The following is a 23,345-nucleotide window of genomic DNA, read 5'->3' on the forward strand; positions in this document are numbered from 1 at the left end:
GAAACAGAGGTGTGGGTGATCAAGAGGGGTTCCATTGTCCGTTCACCAGCACATATGGAAGGCAAAGGGGCTGGGGCCAGCCCACCTGCCATATTCCTCCAGCAGGGTAGGGATGGCTCTGGTTGCCACTCTGCTAGACCACCTATCCCAGGCTGGCTGTCACTCAGGCAGGCTGTCACTTAGCCTAAGTGGCAGGCCGCACAATTCCCTGTGCGCTTTATTTGCATGGAGGACTGAGCAGCCTGCCTCTCGGCAGGGGCGCCTTTTCCAGTACGCTGTTCGAAGGGCTCTGCAACAAACGTAGCGACAAATAATGGGAGCCAGCGGGGCATCCGAATACTGCCCCCACCAGGTTCTCATTATGACGCCAACAGCGTAGACATGCTGCCTGAAAAGAGAGGAGTCCTCTCCTGTTGATCAGCATGTTCACTTTGGAGAGGCCCTCAACGTGAACCTGCTGACTGACAGGAGAGGACTCTTCTTCTGTCCGGCAACCTGACTGCATCCCGCAGAGGAACGGAGGGCCATATGTGGATGCATGTATACGGAGGGCCATATGTGGATGTGACTCTCGTAAGTGTATTTTTAAAATGTAATATGTATGTATGTATGTAGGCATGCATGTATGGATTGAATGCATGTATGTATAATTATAATTGTTCTTATATAACGCGCTTAATACCTGAGACGGATTCTAAGCACGAATTGGTGTTTGTTGTCTGTGAATGGTGTGTGAATGGGTGAGTGAAAGTGTTGGTGTGCATTGCATGTGTGTGTCAGCCCCCACCCTTAAATGCTGCTTTCGGCATAGCATTATTTTTTGCTTTACTTTTGATGCACACAGTATCGTGCATCAAGGGTAAAGCAAAAATGAGAAGGGAAGTGTTATTACATGGCTAGTCTGGCCTACATTGAATGTAGGGCATTCTATCCATGTAATAACACTGGTCTTTGCTTTACCCTTGATGCACAGTTATTATTTTTTTTTTTATTAGATATAGTTTGAAACCAAACTTTTATCATTAGGACATATATACAATCCACACGGTAGAAAAAAGAAAACAAATCAAAACAAAAATAGAAAAGAGTTTGAAAAGTAATTTTGTTACAAATGGTCAAAAGAGCAAGCAAGCCATCTTGCCAGGGCGGGGCATAAAGCGATAGTCCTCTTAGGTTGCACCTCACACAGTATCGCTAAAGTAACCACCCGTTATTAGCGCCTGTTGAAGTTTGTGGGCCTCTATAATTTCAAAGACGGATTTTAGAAAGGCAAGTAAGGCCAATGTCAATGTTAGTTTTGTCCCTGTTATTAATTTATACCACAGGGTTTCAGCATCCAAAATTCTATAGTCTGTAAGGTATTTTCCCTACCATTGGGTACGCTGGTCCCTTAAAGCTTGACAAAATCCCACTAAGTGATGAAGGGTTTCATTGTCTATGCTACACAGTCTGCATTTAGGTTTCTCTCAGTGAATGGGATCCTGGCTTCTGTGACAGTTGTTATAGGTAGAAGATTAAGTCTGAAGCGCAAAAATTGTTGTCGCAAATAAGCACTGGGGAATTTGGCCAAGTAAATTGGTAGTCAACCTCTTGCCCTAGTTTTCGGGATGGGCCTTCCGTAGACTTTACATTTGCTCCTTGCCTCTAGTGAAGTGATCCAATCTAGATCCAACAGTGTTTTTTCAATAGTGTTGGATTTTCCAGCAGGACGTCTACGGTAGTGTTGACGCTCTCCAGATGCAGAATACGGATCCTACTCCATTCGTCCAGGAGTGGCTCTGTGTGACTCTCGTAAGCCTTTCTCAGTGTTGCGAGGCCACCTTCTCCTTCAGCACTCATGCACTTCCTAAGAAAGGCCAACACCACGGCCACAGTAAGTGAATTGAGACCCAATTCTACTCTTATGGCTTGAACTGGTGAGGCTAAGAACGTGCCTCCAAAAGAGCCCCTCGAGTTTAGGCCAGATGGTGTGAGATAATGCCAAGAGTGCTTCTGAACCGTAGGTTAAGACTGGGGTGGCCTTTTTTTGGTAAAATTCAAGAACGGGTAGGATTGAAAATTTGCAGTACCGCCTCAGGATGAATTTGGCCTGTGCAGCTAGATTCCGCGCACGGCTCTGCAGTATATTTCCTTGGCACGCATCCGTCTCACTGTTGCTCAGTTCTACACTAAGGTATTTAAGTGAGGCCACCTTCAAATTATTGTGCCAAGAGTACAACACACATAGCAAGTATTATTACCCGGCTAGACTATCCAACATTTAATGTAGGCCAGTCTAGCCACATAACACTTGTCTTTGCTCTACCCTTGATGCACAGTTATTGTAGATCAAGGGTAAAATAAACATGACAAGTGCTGTCACTGACCTACGTTCGATGTAGGCCAGTCTAGCCAGGTATTACTAACACTTATCATGTTTGCTTTACACTTACTTGAATCACACTTACTTTTCATCAATGGCCAAAGCAAACATAAGTGTTGTTACTTGTGACACTGGTCTATCTTCATGTAGCCAGTCAGGATTTACTTTCTGTGGCTTGGCACTTTTTACTGGCTGGTAAGTCTTTACATGGTAATATTGGCATATTATGGTGCGACATGCATGGGCACAGCCAGCCTGAAACTGTTTTTATATTATATACTAGCGTATGTTGTTATGTTGTGGGCAAAGCCATAATTAAAATGCATTGGAAAATGGTCCTGTGCTCTTTGTAACTTGCGTCTATTGTCTTTTTTCCTGCACTACCATACACACTTGATTGCAAACTGTGTGGCTTTGTATCCAATTTATCACAGAAAGTGCTGTAAAATGCACTTTTTTAAGCAATTATTTAAAATATTTTCTCTGGGGGAGGACCAACCCGAACCCCCCCTTTTTGGTTTAGGCTCTCTTGCTGCGCTCGGTCGCTCCTGCAAATTAGGCACATGTGTAGAGGAGGTCGCAAGTACGGCCACACTCCAACCGTCCATTTTGAAGTACCAGGAACGTTCACGCCAAAGTATGTGACGTATGATGAGCAAATAAACCAGCAGAGAGCTGCAATGGGGCTCTGTCCAGTACCCATCAGAAGAACAGCACCTATTGAAGTACCGACACCAATGAAAACATGGACAGTAAGGTACCCATTGAGAAAAACATATCAACAAATGAAACGAAATGAAGATCGTCTGAGCACAGTCCCTCAAGAAGCCAAAAGGTCTTAATGGAAGATGAATGGTGATGTCACAAGAACCCAGACTGACTCACATATAGAAGATATGACGACCTGAGAAGGACGTAAAAGAGACAAAACGCCATGGACAAGAGACATCGTGAACCTAAAGTGGAAGGAAGATGTCAAATGTAAGAAACTTATGCTGTGAGCATGATGAAGATGTTCAACCAGTTTACACATGTACATATGCTTGGAACCGCAAGAAAGCTAAGGAAATCGTGCGGCTTGCTATGATTAGTAGAAAGATAGAGTGCGGCAAGCGCCACCTATACATATCTGTCACAAATCTCTGGTCTGTCTGCAATGTCGAGGTCCCTTTCCAATTCGGTCACCTCCCCCTCCTCCTCACCTGAAGAAATATCCTTCTTAACCTTCTTCTTTCTTTCTTTACTGTAGGATTTCTTTTTTAGTAGATATGGTCTACCGCAAAACGACGCCACAATGGTTGTCGGAGAATTCCGGAAACCAGTGGCCCCGGATCTGCGATAACCAGAGGGGAGAAAGCCAGGTAGGCAAAAAACCCCGAACTTCCTTGATACCGGAGAAAGGAGTCCTGATGACTTTCAGCTGAAGAGATTGGTCCTCAAGCATCCACGAGAATCAGGTAGAGTTAGTACGGACTTCCTCCGCCGTGGAACGGAAGAAACCTGCATATGAAGCGGACCAGACACAGAGTGGATACAGGGTCCGGGAACCCAGATAGAAGCCAAAGGTAAATGCCGAGAGAGAGGGAGGAAGAGCGCCAGGATCCATGAAAACAGAACGGACCCAGAGGAGCAAGAGAGAGCAAGAGAGGAGAGCCAGGCGAAACAGGGGGCCGTCCGCAGCAAGAAACAGGACAAAAGAAACAGAAGGAACGAGAGGAACGGGCAGAGGCCCAAAGCAGGACAGGGGTCTCAGCAGAGCCAAGAGAGAAACACAGCGTATTAACCAGCAGAGTAGAGCAAAGTTGCAACGCGAGTTGTCCGCGGAGTCAGTGCCCTGATAACCCTGGTGGCGACCATCTTGGGTAAGACTAGCGCGCAGCCTAGCGTTACAGCTCAAATGTGGCGGAACAACCCAATGGCAGCCGAGCCTCCATCGATACCAATGCTTCGTGAAAAAGGGGCGCATGACAATATCTACCTCACGAGAAGCACGCTATATAAGCATACTTCCACTATGCACAAGAAGCAGAATCAACCAAAGGTTACTAAAAGCCACACGAAGAGAGCTTCATATTTAACAAATCAAGAATAAAAGGCAGAAACGAAACTCAGCAGAGGCAAATCGTGCCAGAAAAACCAAGGTCGTATCAGCTAAAAAAGATGAATAGTAGCTACAATTAAGGAAGCAAGGAACAGAATATCCTGCTCAGAAAGGTCAAGATAAGAAGCCGAAGGCAGGTGGTGGGCAAAACGAAAATCAAATACATGAATTACATGGAGAAGAGGGCGATTTCACGGTGTCTGAATCACGTGACCAGCCGAGCGAGAAGAAGTGAGACTTCACATATACACATGGCAGTGGGCCAGGCGTAGATATCAGAACTTTTCCAGACAGGAGATGCAGTCTCGAGGCCAACCACAGTGAAATAATTGACTCATGGACACTAAAGTGATGATTGATTGTAACAATAAATGGAGGAAGGCCAGGGGAGCTGGTGGGCACCGTGCACCTAGCCGACCATTCTGCATGCTGCTAGGCAAAGTGGAAAAGTATGAGTGAGGTTGGTGCCAACCCAATCATAATGGACTAGGTAATCTAGGGTCCTATAGTTAGTAGAACCAATGGGACGTTGTACTTTTAGTGATGTCTACAGTAGCCATTTTGAAGGAAGGGCTTAACTGCCCCACCTGACAGTGTTTATCCAATCTCCTTACTCTGTTAGTATATACATATATAGTAGCTATATTAAAGTTACCTTCCTAGAACCAATAGAATTGTATGGCAACTTTTAAGCGTTAAACGTCAATGATGACAACTTTTTAGTATAAATGTTGTGTTTATAATGAAGTTGATTGGAGTTGTGAATCGATGGGGAAGATCACGCATCCGCTGATACTCATGAGACTCCCTGTTTTTTGTGTCATTAAACGGACTCCCTTTGCCAAACCGTTGAGTTGTCATTATTGATTTGATGCTTGAGTATTAATCTGCATCCCCATCCATCTCACAAGTTCTGCTATTCCATCTTAAAGTGCTATTGGGGAAACCCCAGCTCTATGGGCCGGTTGGGGGTACTGGTGCACACATGCATTTAAGGTGAAGTATATGAGAGTGGATGAATATGTACAAGCAGGAATGCGTAAAGCAGAAACACAGTGAGTCAGTCGGTAACACAATTCTTATGACGATTGTCATTGGATCATGGTTTCAGGGATATCCCAACCGGCAGAGAAACAAAGAAAAGTCATACAGAGTCCGATGACACTTCCACCACATATCTGGTGCAAGTTTGGCAAACTCGCAGATTCACAATTTCCAGGACATACAGTGGAATGTAAATATTTTGAATCTGATAAATGTATTTAAAAAAAAAGGTATTAATTGGACAAGAACACATTTCTATGTGATTACTTGGTTGATTGTATGATATTCACAATATACTTTATTTGTTAAAATTAGGAACTAGAGCACAGAGAAGATGAATTGGCAGACCTACGGTTGCTATCTGAGGCGAAATTTACTGCTGCAGAAAAATGGAAAAAACAAATCAGGACAAATGCTAAAGTATGCTTCATTTATTTCTCTCTGTAACCTGTGCAGTTCTGAGTTTTAGATGTGCTTGACCATGAGACACCTACCCTTTAAATGCGAAAGTACACCAGTGTGTTTTATTCATTGGTTCGCATTTCCTACTTAAATTGGAGGATTTGAATATTGCTGTGGTCATGCTTGGTAACTGATTACTTGATGAAGGTGATTTTTGGCAATATTTCATATACGATTGTGAATCGTTGTAAGATGGCTTGCTTATTTAATTCTGTCGCTGACAATAGCCAAACACAACATTGCTTTAGAAAGGCTCACAGAAAAAGTTAATTTCATCTCAGCTTAGAGAAAATGTTAAATTTATTTTAGACTGTAGCAAGCAACAATTAACATAGCCATTTGCACATAACAGAAGTAGTGTTCGATTGTTAAAAAGCAATTGCCCTCCCATTGCAGCTTCTCCAGCTTAAGCAGGTGCCCGATTGATTGGGAGTATGCTGCTGCATTATCCCTATTGTTTGCCACCTTGGAAGGCCATCATTCTTTCGTCTGAGAGGCTTGTGAAATAAACACACACGCACACTTTTCTCTCCCCTATACCTGATTGATTTGATTCTGCAATGTACTTCATTTTTGAGCTTTTAAGAATTGCTATACCAATATATAGAACTATTTTGTTTTTGTTTCTAGTGGGATCATTATATGACATGCGATGGAAGCCCTGATCCAACCACACCCAAGGACATAAATACATTCATCACCTTGTGGAAAGAAGAGGATATTGATTTTGATACAATTCATCTAAAAATTGACCAGGCGATAGCTGTAAGTGCGAAATGTAAACTTTACAAATATCCTCAATATGCAAAATGAGTCCGACTACTTGCTCCTAGATAGGGATGACATCCTGCAATATTTGTGTAGGTCTTAAGACATGGTATTTTCAGTGAGTAAAGTACGTGAACATGGAAACTTTGTTTTTCTCAGACAAGCGTGCACATTAAAACATGTATGAAATGTTGGCTGGAAAAGGTAAATGTGTACCTACTCATGATGTATTTTATTTATTTCTAAACATCCCTCGTGCATTTTCAACAAATGTCAGAGTACTCTGTTGCTGCCTCAACCAGGAGGATGCTTAGAGACTTCTTTCCTTGAGTATTGGAACAGTTTCAAAACACTGTTATTTAGACCAATATTATGTGTAGTTAGGTGACAGATGGGTCAGGTGGTGACTATTTTCATCCCTCGCTTTGTAGCCAACAGCACATTGCATACCGATGTTTGTAGTTTGGCTTGTTCCATTGTAAGTATATGCCGACAGCCCCGGCATGCACAGTGTTGCGCCCTGAAGACCTGAGACTGATTAAAGGAGATTGACTATATGGGGCCATTTGGCAACTATAATTATCTTTAATATTTCTGCATCGCTTGGCTGTTAATGCAAACCTTCCTCTATCAAGATTTATATATTGTGAGGGTTCAGAAATGTGAGGCAGACAACTTAGTAAAGAGGTTTCAACTTTTTGCATTTTATTAAATATAACAGGTTTAATAAATGGCTCACTATCCCTACCTTAACAAGGATTTCCCTGCCTAAAATAAACTCATGCAACACTCGCAACACTCTAACCAAGGGATAGCTAACCCTCACACTTATAGAACAATCAAAGCAAAAAGTTAATATATGGCAATTTACCTAAACAACATTACATAACATATGAACTCATTCACATTATAATCAATGTCCCTTGTGTTCTGGGCAAACTTTCTTTCCCCAGATCCAAACAAGGGTCATCTCCAAACAAAAGTAAAAACAAGGAAATTCGATTCAACACAAAGTTCCAGTACAAGTTCTTAAGTTCTTGTACTCTAATTCACAAAGTTCAATTGCTTCAATAAAGTACCTGAAAAAGTCATAAGCTCTCACTCCTCCTGGAATAAGAACTGTTCCACGTTTTGTAGTAACAAGTAATCTGGTCAGGATGGTTTACCACAATTATTGAGAAAGTCATACGTTCTCACTCCTCCCGGAATTAGAACTGTTTCACATTTGTAGCAACAACAAATAATCTGGTCAGGAAAGTTTACCATAATGTTTAATTGCTAAATAAATTATAACTTTTCTTCAGCCAGCTTGCACAACTCTTCTGCAACTGTCACAAATCAACAAGTTGTTCTCTATTCGTACCACTCTTTAGCACTTACAACTTCAAGTACCAGGTTTATCCTTTCACCAGGTTTCTTCTGTGCAATAATGTCTTGCCCTACGGGTACACTTGCCTGCCCATCTACTTCTTAAACAACAAAAGAGGAAAGTGCTTCAATGGTAACTTTCAATTTTAGAATGACTAATTACTTCAATCGCTTTTTTTGATATCACAATTCAGCTTTCAGGGAATAGAACATTCACTCTACAAACAATGCTCATCTCCCTCTGGATAACTTCTTTCAGAAGGCAGCTTGTTTGCCACCTTTATCTCGCTTCTGCACCAATGGTTAAACAGTAGCTAGGGTACAGATCGTTACGAATTGGTGCTAGTTGGTCGCGCTCGTCTTGATAAATCATTCTAAATAGGTGTTCTTTGAATTTTTTGAAACACAAATACAGCTTTCATTCAAGTACATTTTATGAAAAAGAGTTCAGTCAACACCTGTTTTGATACAGTCTTTCTCAAGGCTGATAAGTAAACAATAGTAAAATAGAATTATTTGAAATGTATGTTAACATTGACATTCATATACATGAAAATAATAAATACATATTGGGGATAGGAAAAATGAGCAGACAGAGAAATGAGAAAAACAATTTTTACAATCTGAAAATCAGGTCAACTTTAACTAATTATCATACTTGACTTCAATCGTTATTTGACCCCACCTAGTGTTGTGTGAGTCACAGAGTTTTACAATGAAGTGTGAATTGTGGGTTGGTTTGATTGAAGCATCCATGAGAGTTTGTATGCCAAACAAATGTGGGCAGATTAAATTCACGGTGCACCCATACAGTATGCCAAAGGGTGCAGATGCTGTAGTAAGTATAAATATTATACAAGTGTATCACCAAGTCGCCACTCTCCTTTAGGTATAAGGTGAAGTAACATGAGATAAACTCACCAATGGTCACAAGTTGTATTAGCCTGTAGATCCAAATGAACAATACAGTTTTGTGAGTCAACTGAGAAATTATATGGATCTCTCTTCTCAAACTAGTAAAGATAAACATAGAGACACTCACCCTTCTTGTTATGGACAATGCTCAAATGAGATTTGTGTGTCCCTTTGGATAGTGTATCGATTCTTGCGTAGTAGCTGTCAAAGTTTATATAAATAACCTAATTAGAGATTCATGTTGAATCCTCATCAAATGAAGAGCAGTATATTGTCGTGGACTTTCCTCTAAATAGATTAGGGATGATGTTTAAGATTTGACATTGTTTGAGTATGTTAACTCTACATAACCTAATATATAGTCCTGCAAGAAACCGGAAGAATGCTTTGTTATATTAGTTGTGGCTGATTATTTGAATCGTCCAAAACATACAAAATACTGATGCTGTATTAGTCAGAAATAGGCAATAAGATTGAGTATTTGGTTTTTGGTTTAGTTTAATCTCATTGGCTGCTGCCATACTGTATATGAGAGATCCTCTGTGTATACCTAGCAAGGGGCCATGCTTACAGGTAACTGATCCCACAAAGGTAACATGCAGATTGCCATTCTTACCTTAATTGGATGGGGTGTCCTGTTCGGAATCACCCATGGACTTCCTGCATGTCTGCTGCATGTGGGTGCCATATTTCCACATGATTTATGTAGGAAGTTAGTGTGTGACATCACACGCGGATTGCTTGTGACATCATACATAGGTTGCGTGTGACATCATTCACACGTTGCATATAGGATCATGACTACTAGTGGTCAAGTTTGTCCACAGCAGTCATGGTTGTTATAGGAGCCATACTCCACTTATAAGTGGCATTGAATGAAAAATGGCATTTGGGTATATATTGTTATTGTCAACAGGAGATACCATGAATTGCTAATCATTGGCCTAGCTCCCAGCTCGTAATAATGAGCACAGACAATTGCACAGGTAATATTTTACCCTAATAGTTAGGTAGACACACCATAGTGTTGGGTTAGTCACAGACTGCACACTACAGCATATATTATTGCAGTAGTGACATGGTTGGACTGTTATGAGTTGTCACTAGTACTGCCGTGGGGCAGTGTTTGCTATATCATTGATGCTAGTTGCATTGATTAAATTCTATTGAGCTTTGCTGTAAGTGCATGGCATTTGGGGTGCTTCTTTCCTCCAACCCACACATGTACATTACAAAACCTATTGTTTGGGTACATCAAATAAGTCAGTGAGATATACAATGTTGCTGAGGCAACAACTTGTTATCCATGTTCAAAACAAGTATAATACGTAAATTGTACATGTATTTTCTCGCACTCTTGCAATACAGATTTAGCAATATCTATAAAATTAGTAGTCTTACATTTGAACAGTGTTAGGCAATGTTTAGACTTTCCACAAGATGAGTTGTATGATAGTATTGGCATGATCTTTGATACAGACACCTGGTTATAGAAACACATACATCTCATGTTCCACATTTAGACCATGTTTGGTCCCTCTAAGTCTGAAGCATGTAGAGTTGAATTTACTTTGGCACTTTTGCGAAAGGTACATGCTTCAATTGCAATTGCACCTTGCTCCATATAGATATGCAAATCTAGAAAGTCCATTGGTGTAGCATTACAGTGCCCTGTAAGGCAGTGTCCAAATGTATTCTTGTTCAGATACTGGATATAGGAGTTCAATACTTCTGACGTACCATTCCATATATTAGCAAAATGTGGTGGATATATCTTCTTCACAGAATGTAGGATGGTAATTGTAAAACATGCTGTCTAATTGAGTTGTCAATGTATTTGGATAGACCCTCTATTGCTCCCCCAATACCACTCATCGGTCGTACCTGTGGTAATTTTTCAAAGGGTTTGTGTATTTTAGGTAGAAAGTATATTGTTGGTGACATTGGCTCTTTAATAGATAAAAATCTCTTATCTGTGAGAAGACCAATTTGATGCCATTTGGAAATCTCCTGTATAGCCTGAACTATTGATTTAGTGGGATTGGTTGTGGCTAAATGCACCAAACCCATGGCAATCTAGTCTTGTCTGGCCAGTAAGACTACATTGCCACCTTTTATCATCCTCTTTAATTATACTAGCATCTGATCCAAGTTTAAGAGCCTGCTGCTCATTCTAGCTTAGATTGTGTCTAGTGTGATGTCGACTTGACTTTTATTGGTGGCATCCAGATATTTGTGTATTCTATTGGTGGCATCCAGATGTTTGTGTATATCATTCGCCACAGCTTTATGGAATGTATCAATTACATTATCTGAAGCAATCTGTGGTGTGAATTAGGATCTAGGTCTCAGTTCTTGTAATGGTAGGTTGCTTTGTTCTATCTGTAAATCCATATATGTTTCCTCCCGATTGGTCAGTGCACTTTCGTCTAGAGATACAAGAAGATACAACAACACAATAGTCAGAAAAGGTTCGACTAGCACCCTTAGATCAAGTAATAACTCACTCCTTGAGATCCCGCGTTACAAAAGTGCCAGAGCAGGGGCAGTAGTTTTATAGTCTTGGCCCCTAAACATTGGTATACACTCCCCATAAACATCAAAACCGAAGACTCCTTCCAATGCTTCAAAAAATCTCTAAAAACTTGGTTATTCAACCAATTTTAATTGAGTACCAGCCAACTTCAGTCCTTCACCATCCCAACGAAACTGAATCCAATGAAACCAAGACTTCTACCTTCAGCTGTAAATAATGTCACATGAACTAGGCAATGTTAACTAATGATACCATACTATGTAATGTTTGTAATCTTTTCATTTATGTATTAATTATGTAAAATGTTTCCCTAACCAAGATGTCTGTAACTACGCCGTGATACCTCAGGGTCTGGGCGTATAACAAATGCAAAAATAAAAATGGGTGTTGTCTATATCAGTGATAGAGTATTCACTGGGCATGGGTAGTTGTTCCTTCGGTACAAATGTTTTGACTTGAGTTGCAAAAATCTTTTTGCGTTTAAGTTTGCGAACGAACTTTAAGATATCTATCTGGAAGTTTACAAAATCTGTGCCAATACTCGGAGCAAATGATAAGTCCTTGTTCAAGTCTTTTTGGATAAATTAATAACTAAGTTTGGTGGTTTCATATTTGGATCTTTTCCTTGGCACCTGATCTCATAAATCGGCTGGTTGTCCCCTGGTCTCTGTTTGGCTGGCCCCTCCCAGCCCACCTGCCCCTGATATTATGTAGTGTGTTGTGATATTTTGCACCAGTGGATCTTGAAACCCAATGTGTTTTGTATTGCTTTGTAGGGTGCCCTTTTTGTATCTGCGAATTTGTTCTAAAAACCCCATTCTGGGACTCATGTTATCAGTGACAGATTCTGAAGTTGGCACTATGGTGCTCACGCTAGTTTCTCCTTCAGATTCGACATTGGAGCTGCCTGGTGATGTATTAGGTGTGCTCTCACAAGACCTATGTGTCTGTGTGTCGTCATATTTAGGCTGAAAAGTATAGACTCAATCCTTTCAGTAGTCACGGTCGTCTCTAAAGAATTTATGAGATTTGCAGAGCTTAATCTCATCCTGATATATTTTGAGAGTCTTATGCATCTGGGTGTAGTTTTTTTGTTTGATGCTGTCTGCAGTGATCATGTCAGCAATCTCTTGTTTGACCTGTTCGATTTCTACTAGAACCCTGGCATGTTCTCTGTTAGCAGGTTCTACCAGAAATTGCATCATGTATTTTGAGTTTAGATTAAGATTATCTTCCCATTTGTCAGCTATATTTTGATCATCTTTATTGTCAACATGGGGAAATAAGAGTGTCCTGAGGCCTCTTGTTATCTTGCCACTGTCCAGGTAGTTGGACATGGAGGCCTGTTCCCAGTATTTGTTGATCTCCTTCTTGGATAGTCTTTCTAAATGTATATATTTCTGACTCCGAGTTTCGATCGCAGTGTTCCTATCATGAAAAGCATTGCTATCAGTGCCTCTCAGTCAAAATAGGGCAACCCTGTCCTCATCTCTAAGTAAATATTCGGCCACATTAAAGAAACAGGACTTGAGCAGGCACCTGTGTGATGTATAGAACAGAACCTGAAAAATGAGTATGACCGACTAACAGTGCGCTCTCGTACGAGAAAGTCGATGGCAAGCGTGCTGTGCAACTAGAACCTCGAGACTCTACTCCCAATCTCAAAAGTATAAACATACTATTACGAGTTGGTGCTTGTTGGTCGCACTCATCTTGATAAATAATTCTAAATAGGTGGTCTTTGAATAAATAATTCTAAATAGGTGGTCTTTGAATTTTTTGAAACACAAATACAGCTTCAATTCACTTTCACAAATACACTTTGGGAAAAAGAGTTCAGCCAACAGGTGTTTCGAAACAAGGTATTTCTCAAGGCTGATAGGTAAACAATAGTGAAATAGAATTATTTGAAAGGTATGTTAACATTGACATTCCCATACATGAAAATAATAGATACATACCATGGTCATGGTTGGGGACAGGAAAAATGAGCAGATACATGGGAAAAACAATTATTACAATCTGAAAATCAGCTCACCTATGACTAATTATCATATTTGACTTCACTCGTTATTTTACCCCACCTCGGGTTGTGTCAGAGGCAGAGATTTACAATCAAGTGTGAATTGTGGGCCACAGGAACTCACCGGGTAAGTCGGTCTCGCTCGGTGCTCGCTGGCTGTTAGCTTCTGTGGCTCTCCGGGAACCGGCAAATATTTTCTGGTAGTTTGCTCTTGCTGCTGCCACAGTATGTCAGAGCTTCCAAGCTCCTGCAAATCTCTTGCGCGACCCAGTCATTGGAGATCTCTTGGCGTCTTCCACCATGCTGAATTTCTCCTGCACAACCGCTGCAAGGGGGAGAAGGAGAGGCACCAACCCTCTCAGAACCCTCAGTGGTCCTGGCGCCTTCTCGCCCTATTATTCCTGCATCCACCTGCAGACATGGCCCGCACAGCATACACTGCTTCCTCTGCTTCTGCTTCTCTGACTTCTTCAGCTTCCCTCTAGCCCCCACCTAAGGGGGCCATTTAAACCTCCCAGTCTCCCTCAGGTGTGGGTCATTTAGGTTAATTAGCTGATCACTACAGCGTTGTTCCTCTGCATCCATCTTCCTAGTACTGAGGGAATTATGGGACTTGGAGTCCTCAATACCAAAATTAGTTTTCTTAAATTGCTTCTTTCTTAGATTTTGATCGCTTTTCCCAACAACCTTTACTAAGGGAATATTATACAAATAATTCATCAGACTAGTTGGTAAAGAGGAATATAGGTTTGTAGATAAAATGCAGTTAACAGTTACAAACCTCCTTCAAATACACTTTTGGAAGTTAAGGGGATTTTCAATTGTCTGAGTTCCCTGAATTTGTGAGAGATGTGTATTTGTTTTATTCATACAGGGCTTATGACTGCTTACACCCCCACTGAGGTGCTTAACCCGTGCAACAGAAGGGTCAAGGTGGCAACAAGCCATTATATGTTATGGTAGTGGAAACATGTCTCATTTAAAAGAAGGCAAATACTGTGTCTCATCCTCTGGATTCCTCTCACCTCCCTGAGCCTTTTATCCTCCCAGGTGATCCTTCCCCAGAGCATCACCCCCAAGGTTACGATCTGGAAGCGTCTGCCTGTCCCTGGCCATATGGGAGTAGACTTTAAGCAAAGATTCAGTGAGGGATCCATAGGGTTCATCAAAATACCCACAGTTTTTGCTTGTTTTTGGGGTTAAAGAGCCTCATTGCAAGTCTGGTCAGGAATTGGTGCTAATTTCGCTGCAGCAGAATTACTGTTACAGCCGTGTCGTGCAGGGGAATCACCACCGTATTCCAACAGGCAGGTGCGCGCACACAACAATTGCGATAACAGTCATTCCGCTTGGCAGAATATTTTATGTAAAATAGCAGAATTAGCGTTAACGTCGCGTAGGACGATGGAATTTTGTCACCGCTATAAAAGGAAGCACAGTGGTGGCCATTTTGGAAAACACAATACATCTGATATCAGGTCACAGGAATGCCATCCAAACTCCTAGAGGATCAAAATCATGTCTGGAGGAAAGGGGAAAAGCAGGGTCCTTGATATGAGGCTCGGGAAGCCCAAATTGTCGGAGCACAAGCTCCCAATACTCGCTGAGCAGGTGGTGGCCTATTCAGAGGAGTTATACAGGGCACACCACAGTCACCAGCAAAAAATGCAATATGGGGCAACATCAGGGACAAGGTGGTGGCCATGGGCCATGTGCAAAGTGAAACAGATATGAAGAAAAGGTGGAATGAGCTGAAGGCCAGGGTGAGGAGTCTCATATCCCTGAAGGCCAGGGTGAGGAGTCTCATATCCCTACACTGAAGGAAGACAGCAGCCACTGGTGTCAGGAGTGTTGAACCGCTCCAATTGACATCCTGGGAGGACATGGTCAGCAGAATTCCACACATTTATTTTATTGTATTTATTGAATATTTATAAGGCGCACTATATAGCAAAAGGGTGTTTCGAGGTGCCACAAGACAGGAAAGGGTTGGAACAAGGGAGAAACAGCAATGGTCCTACTAGGCCTTGTGACATTCATATTGTGCAAGTGCAGTAAAGTGTGGGGGCAGGGGTGGTAAGTGGCGGTCAGGGGAGGGGGCATAAAATGCAGGAGGTGGAGTGAAGGGAGGAAGAAGTGCCCAGGAGTGAGGCAAGTGCTGGGGGGAGACCAGGGGGGCAAGTGCCAGGGGACTGTGGGGGCTGGACTACAGTCTATGTGCGAGGACAGAGGGAGGGCCAGAATCTGAAGGGATGTCAACCCACAAGGCTGGTCAGGGAAGGGGGCCCTGAAGGGCAATGCTGGATTGGGGGGTGATGGAATAAACTGGTCAAGGAGAGCCTAGTGTTTTGTAAGATTAATAAGGGACCAGACGCCAGTCGCAAATGGCAGAAGGGGGCATTAGCAAGGGAGGGAGAGATGGAGGGAGGTAGAGAAGAGCAGGGTCTTGAGAAGCTTCCAGAATTTAAGGAGGTCAGGAGGTCCGGCTCAAGTCCGAGAGGGGCAGCAAGGCCATTCCAGAGGGAGGCACCTGACAAAGATAGATCTACCCCCCCACTCTCTGCTTGGAAAAACGTCTGATCTGCAGAGAGTTGGAGATGGAGGACCAAATTACTCTTTCAGAGAGGTGTTTAGGGAGAGAAAGTGGGATGTACTGGGGTCTCGGGTGCCAGGAGGCCTTGTGAATGATGCAGAGGGTCTTGAATTTGATCCTTGCCACCACCGGGAGCCAGTGGAGAGATTTAAGGGCTGGAGAGATACGTTCGCTGGGCTTGAGGTGAAGGATACGTCTCGCATTCCTATTCTGGATTAGTTGAAGGTGGCGAAGAGAGGAAAGAGGCAGCTTGAGGTAGAGGCTGTTGTAGTAGCCCAGCATAGAGAGAACCACAGCTATGGAGACGTTGAGTTTCTGAGGGAAGGTAAGGAAGGGGAGCAAGCCTCTGAGGAGGTGAAGTTGAAAGTGGGCCTTCTTGGCAAGGTCTGTGATGTGTGGGGAGAAGGAGAGAGAGTAGTCGAAGATGAGACTAATGTTCGTAGCATCACAAGATGGTGAGGGGAGGGGACCCAAGGAGGGCAGCCAGAGAGTGGGGGGGGGAGATGGGATCCCAATGAGAAGGATCTCAGTCATACTTTCTTTCTCCTGCTCTATTGCATCTGAAATGTGCTCCACACCCACTCTTCACAGGTCACCACCCTCTAGCTGCTGCAGATTCCAAAATGCATTACTGCCGTGTATGTCCTACCCACAACCTTTTCACAACATTGGCCCTACTTAAACAAATCAGCACACAGCATATTAACCAAGCATATTTAAGGTGCACTTCTACCATATCCTCTTCCATACTGACAGTATGCAAACCCAGCACCCAGTGCCCACACTGCATGACTTTTGACACGACCATCGCCAAGTACACATCAAAAACGTTACCATGTTGTAACAGTGTCCTCACCTGAAAAACCAAACATGCACGCATGGCACTTCACTTCTCCTGCTCTAATGCGTCAGGTTACCACACTCTAACTGCTGCAAAATCCAAAATGCATTACTGCTGTGTGTGTCCTAAAGTCCTAGCCTCTTGAGTGCATGGCCTACGGCCGTGCACCCACTAGTCTAGGCCTTCAACACTCTCACTGCTACATAATGGCACCATCCATTTCACCATGTCACCAACGACGACAATCCACATAGACAGCACTGCCACCAGCACTCCTACCCAACCTGCACACTGCCATACAGCTATACAGGAAAAATTGCTGCACTTACCACAATGTAGAAACACAACACTGTCTCCTGCACATCTGTGCACTTTCATTCACATAGTACGTACGTACCCACTTTCATTCAAAAGTAATGGCCCTCATTCCGAGGTTGGTGCTAGTCATGGCGCTATTAGCGCCATGACTAGCACCAATACCGGTACCGCCACCGACGTGGTGGTATGGGGACTTACCGGTCCATTCCGCCCTTTGCGGGACCAGTAAGTTCCCATTTGAAATGCCATTCCCCATTTGAGCCCCCATAGGGCTCAATGGGAAGAGGGAAGGCAACAATAACGGTACCGCAAATTGCGGTCCCGTTATTGACCCCGGTATCCCTTTGCGGGTCCTGTCCTTAACGCCTGCTAAAACCAGGCATTAAGGAAGGACCCGCAAAGGGACCTTGGAATCGGGCGAAAAGGGATTACCGGCACCAGTGTCATTACCGGTGCCCCGTATGCCTTTGCGCCCGGGTCGTAATGACCCCCAATGTGTCACTGTAAACCTACCGACATACTGTTCGCAACATTGCTCCTACTCTAACCAATCTGCAACCACCACACTATGCAAGCACCCCCCCTACCGGATACAGAGTAACACATGCATTGCTGTGGTAGGTGAGCTGAAGCCTTAGCCTCTTGAGAGCATGGCCTCCGGCCTACGGCCTTTGGCCATGCACCCAATAGTGTAATCCTTCATCAAACCCACCCCAACTGCATGCACCCATGCATGCCACCATGTCCCCAACCACCACTTCCATCCGTATAGCACAGGCACCAGTGCTCCCACCCACCCTATGCCATAACCAATTCACTTCCCCTTCTGAAATTCACCTGCCACCACTCATCACGGAAAGAGGTTGCCGCAGACAAATCACCAATATAGAACAAAAACACGGTCTCCTGCACCCCGGTGCACTTTCATTCACATACTACGGACATACCAACTTCCATTAACAAAGTATGGTATCACTGCCAACCTACCCATATAATGTTCGCTACATTAGCCCTACTCCAACCAATCCGCACATACCACACTATGCGAGCACCCCCCTCTACCAGATACAGAGTAACACATGCATAGTTGTGGTGGGTGAGCTGAAGCCCTAGGCTCTTCAGAGCATGCGCTCTGGCCTATGGACTTCGGCCATGCACCCAGTAGTCTAATCCTTCAACAGACCCACAGCAACTACATGCACCCATGCATGCCACTATGTCCCCAACTACCGCAAATCATCTGCATAGTACAGGCACCCGCGCTCCCACCCAACCTATGCCATGAGCAATTTGCTCCCCTTCTGAAAATCACCTACTACCACTATCCATGGAAAGAGGTCGCAGCAAACCACTCTCGGCAGAAGCTATTATCGTGCCGTTATGACAGCTGCCTAAAATCACCACACAAAGTTGTCGGCTGCGTAGGTACCTGGGACATCGCACTATACGCTCCAATACTGCAGCCACCCCTCCGTCTTCTTCTTCCACCTACTTACATATGTCACATTAACCACTTGTCACTCCCCCACTCTTACCCTCCCTTAATGCGGCCAACACATGGCGTGTGGTACATTTAGCAGACCCTTCCGCCGGCGCACTGTCCTCTGAGACACCATGGTAGCATTTCGCAAACATTGTTGACGCACAGCGCGCTTCCCTCCAGCCAACCACCGGCCGTGTCCAAAGTTCCTCAACAGCACGCCGTACCGCAGGCCAATGACACTTCGGTCCATGGAGCGAACAGGGAAATGCCGCAAATTTGGCGAAAATCCGTCCAGCTGTTCAGGCTGTAGCCGTGCGCAAAGTTTTTCTCCATTCAGTCTATGGAGAAAAAAAAAATTGGGACCCCCCGTATAACTTTGCACCCCCCCCGCACAAAACCTCACCCAACTTGGTATAAAAATTCAGAGCAGCCCATATACTTTTTTTTGCAAAGTTTGGTGAGGATTCATCCAGTGGAAGCAAAGCTATAAGCCAAAAAAGTGGTCTTCCTATGACCGCGGGCCGTGTGAGATAGATATATATATATATATATATATATATATATATATATATATATATATATATATATAATACAAATCTGCAGGAAGGACATGCAAGTAGTTTTTCCAACAATGGAGTTGCAAAAAGAACTAATAGTAAGCAGTTTGCAATAGTTGGAGCAGTTTGATGGTGCCAACCGCTGCGGTAAATAAGAAGTTGTTTAAAGAGTTCTATTTTGTGTAACATCTCACAAAGATGATTGGTCAAAATGTCTGTAATCATCTCACTCCACTTCTACTACTCCTGGAGCAACCAATGGTAAAATTAGTTCTGACTTATACATTTGTCTAATGCTTCTGTCCAGTCGTAGAGCGTGAGAAGAGAGATGATTTCACTGTAAATGAGCTAACCAGCAAGTACGTCACCTTACAATGTGATCAGAATAGGTCAATGAATGTACAAAATGTTTAGAAGTACCTATATTGTTGATTACACCAGCCAATTAACAGTGGTGAAGTTTGCAACAACTGTTTTTGTTTTCCTTTCTGTAATTGCCATATAACCTGCCATTTTGGCAGACTTTTTTTTAATGTCTTTTTGATTTTTCCCTGCCCTTGCAGTTGCAATTCATTTGTTTTTCTCATATCTTGTGCATCACATTTTTGGCTCTTTGGATTACTTAGATTGGTCAAAAAGGGATCGGCCTTACACGTGGCTGCCCACTATGAACCTCAAGGGCTTCACTCCCCAGTTGACCACCTGCTCAAGGTGCCTAACTTCTATGACAGACACCACTCTTAAAGGAGCACATAGCAAAGGGGACACACATTGGCTTTGCACCAACTTTCCCTCCTGCAGAAAATCATGCCCTTCATCCCAGCAAACAACTTCCAATCTGATGTCCAAGGCTTGGTCCTTTCCCACATGGATGGTGGAGATGCCCTTCCAGAAGGTATTACAGGGATCACCATAGCAACCCTGAGATGTGCCTTACATGCTGCATAATGACTCATCAAAGGACTCCGCATATTCAACCACCTCACCCTGCCCCTCAGCAAACTACACTGCCTCCCGCTGCAAGCACGTATCACCTTCAAATCCTGCTGTATCATCTACAAGGCTGTCTCCCTCTCGTACCCAAACAACTTTACATAAAAGATCAGACGATCCACCAGAAGTAAAGGCATGTACAGACTTGAACTCTACCAATAAAAAAAGGAAATAATCAGAAGACAGGCCTTCTATATTCATACCCTTAGACTCTGGAACCGCCTCCACATCAACGTGAGACCCGCCCCTTCATGTCTACATTTCAGGAAGGATTTCAGGGTCGAAATATTCCTTGAAGAGGAGAGTCCTAAAACATAGGACCATACACCCTTCACTACCCACCTAACCTGAGACTGGGCATTCTGCTCGCCATGTTTCTTCTCCTGGTTAATTGTAGATCCCAGTCTCCCAAATGACCTGCCCTACCCCATTGTTAGCGCCACGATCCCCTGTATCTTTGCTTTCCTATTTGTGTACTTCCCTGTATGACGTGAAAAGCACTCCCTTGCTTCCCAAAGCTATGTCAATGCTCAATAAATATCATAGCAATAATATTAACTGTCTAAATAGGTTGCAATTACTTATGTATATTGTGGCAAAGCAAACCAATCTCATAAATGTATGCTTCACTTTTTTTTTTACGATTGTTTTATTTTATTGCTCATTGATTTGTTGATCATTATAAGGATCCCAAAATGATGTAGATTGTAATAAAAGATGTGCCAAACACTGTGCTTATTGCGGTCAGTGATATATGATATGATATTTTATTTATAGCGCACCCATACACAAGTGTTTCAAAGCGCAACGAGACAGAGGAGGGCAAACAGGGCGAGGCAAGACAACAATCTTACTAGGCCCAGTGACATTGAGATTGCGCAAGTGCAGGGGAGAAGAAAGGGGGAAAACTACAGAGGGAGGGGGAGAAGTGCAGAACATACGATCTAAACATCAACTAACAAGAAGTTACACCAACAGGTGGCAGCGCAAGGTTAAGTTCAGAACAGCAAGTGATAGTGCAGGTAGGAGGAAGGTAGGGTAACGGATACATCCCCAAGTGCAGGGTTACCAGACGGTGTGCAGCTGGGAGGGCAGGGACCTGGGCCTGCGGTTCAGAGGGTAGCCAGTTAACCAGTGCAGTATCAGTCAGGAGATCAGCAGGGAAGAGGAATAGAGAAGGCAGAAGCAAAGAGGAAAGTCTTGAGCTGCTTCCGGAACCAGAGATGGTTCTGCTCATGTTTCAGAGAGGCATGGCGGCTGTTGCAGAGGGAGGTGCCCGCAGAAGAGAGAGATCTTCCCCCAGCTTGTTGCTTGGAAAAGCACCCGACACTCAAGCAAGGAGGTGGAGGTGGAGGAGTGAAGGTCTCGAGTAGGAAGATACTTCAGAAGAGAAAGCTGGAGATATTTTGGTCCCAGGCCCCAGTGTCCTCTTTTATTAATTCACATCATTGTGTTATGAAAAAGAGCTTGATGCCTCTATGCGTGTTTCACCACCTTAATTGGGTGGATCTTCAGAAGGTGTTATTTATATAGAAAGAGTATTGAAAATGATAGTTATGAATACATTGTATATAAATGGAGTTTAATAAAATGTTATATACTGCACTACAAGTTGCATTTCATTAAAGGACACTTTGATGTATCAGACAAAAAATTGATTCTCGTATTTAAAAAGACAAAATCTAGTCTAAACAGCTATCTCATATGTACTGAGATAATTTTTATGTAGAGCTAATCACTGAAACCAATTGCTATCATGTACATTTTGAAAATAACATGAGGTATCCTACCTTTTAGGATTGCAATTGTGGTAAAAAGATGATTGCTCGCTAATGTTTTCAAAGTATAATGGTGGCCATTATCTAGAATAACTGATGGAGGAATCCCATGTTCCTAAGGTAGAATATGCAAGTTTGTAATCACTCTGGATCGAAATTGGATGTATACAATAATCCAAGTTTAAACTATATTTCCTTGTAGGCAAATTTGGAGAAATCTTATCTTTGTTATTTGAGAAGAAACCTGGATATGATGGTTCAGCGTTCACTTAGTGAGGATGCAGCCATGCGGTTTACCCACGAATCAAAATGGCTGCCATGTATTCATATTATTGTTGACGTCATCACGTTAGCGTAATACACAATGATATGATATGGCATTTATAACGTGCCTGTACACAAGTGTTTCGAGGCACGTTATGATGTCATTATGTTAATTTGTGTTCTATCACTTATGCCATGGTTCTGCTCAAGTTTGTACTTGTATTGGCAGTGCTAGTACCTTGATCCGAAGATGTCCAGCACGATCGGTACTGGTGAGGATGAACAGGCTACCGGGTTAGGTTAATGATCCCTGCGAAGATAGGAAAAACAGAGATCATCAGCGAAACCTGGTCTGCCTGCCTGGTAATGTGCCGCTGGGGCAGGATATCGAAGGAGGTCTTGGGAACCAGACAGTGGTTGGCTAGATGGGGAACCAAGGCTACTGTGAGAAATCCAAAGGTGTCTCCCTAGCTAGTATCTGGGGTTCTCTCATTCAGGTGGTCAGGACACCCCCATTGCTATTGGATCCAGTTCCTTGGGGTGGACCAGTGAGGGAGGGTCACCTGGATGGGGGGGTCCTTGGGGAGTGTGACACCGACGGGGTGAGACGCGGTATCCCCCTTCTTTCAACACCTTTTCCCCATCCTACCACTTAGTATATTCCAAAATACTGCCCTCACCCCTTTTCCGACACAAACACTTTTGCACAACACGAAAGACAACAGACTAGCACAAGAGCCATTTACCTGACATGTCCCAATACAAGGGTCAGGCAAAGTCAGGCAATTGACCAGAAACACGCACACCTGACGGTCCTTTCCCTTCCCCACTGGGATAAAAGGTGGAGCACGGGAGCACAGGACGAGCAAGGCAGACTGCACAACATGAGGGCTAACTCAGCACGGCAGTTCAAGAGGAGTCGAAATATGGCGACTACCG

The 23,345-nt window shown here is 43.3% G+C and overlaps 1 protein-coding gene across 1 annotated transcript in view; it reads left to right on the forward strand.

The window, feature by feature from the left end:
- The window catches only part of DNAI7 (dynein axonemal intermediate chain 7), a gene marked incomplete in the record, with an annotated part of 1,381,690 nt that overhangs the window by 626,299 nt on the left and 732,046 nt on the right, over positions 1-23,345 (forward strand). Inside the window, 2 exon segments of the mRNA XM_069628488.1 lie at positions 5,823-5,927; positions 6,600-6,734. Coding sequence (XP_069484589.1) covers positions 5,823-5,927; positions 6,600-6,734 — 240 coding nt within the window.

The sequence above is a fragment of the Ambystoma mexicanum genome, chromosome 12 (genome assembly GCF_040938575.1).
Source record: "Ambystoma mexicanum isolate Mex_15411 chromosome 12, UKY_AmexF1_1, whole genome shotgun sequence".
NCBI classification, from domain to species: Eukaryota; Metazoa; Chordata; class Amphibia; order Caudata; family Ambystomatidae; genus Ambystoma; species Ambystoma mexicanum.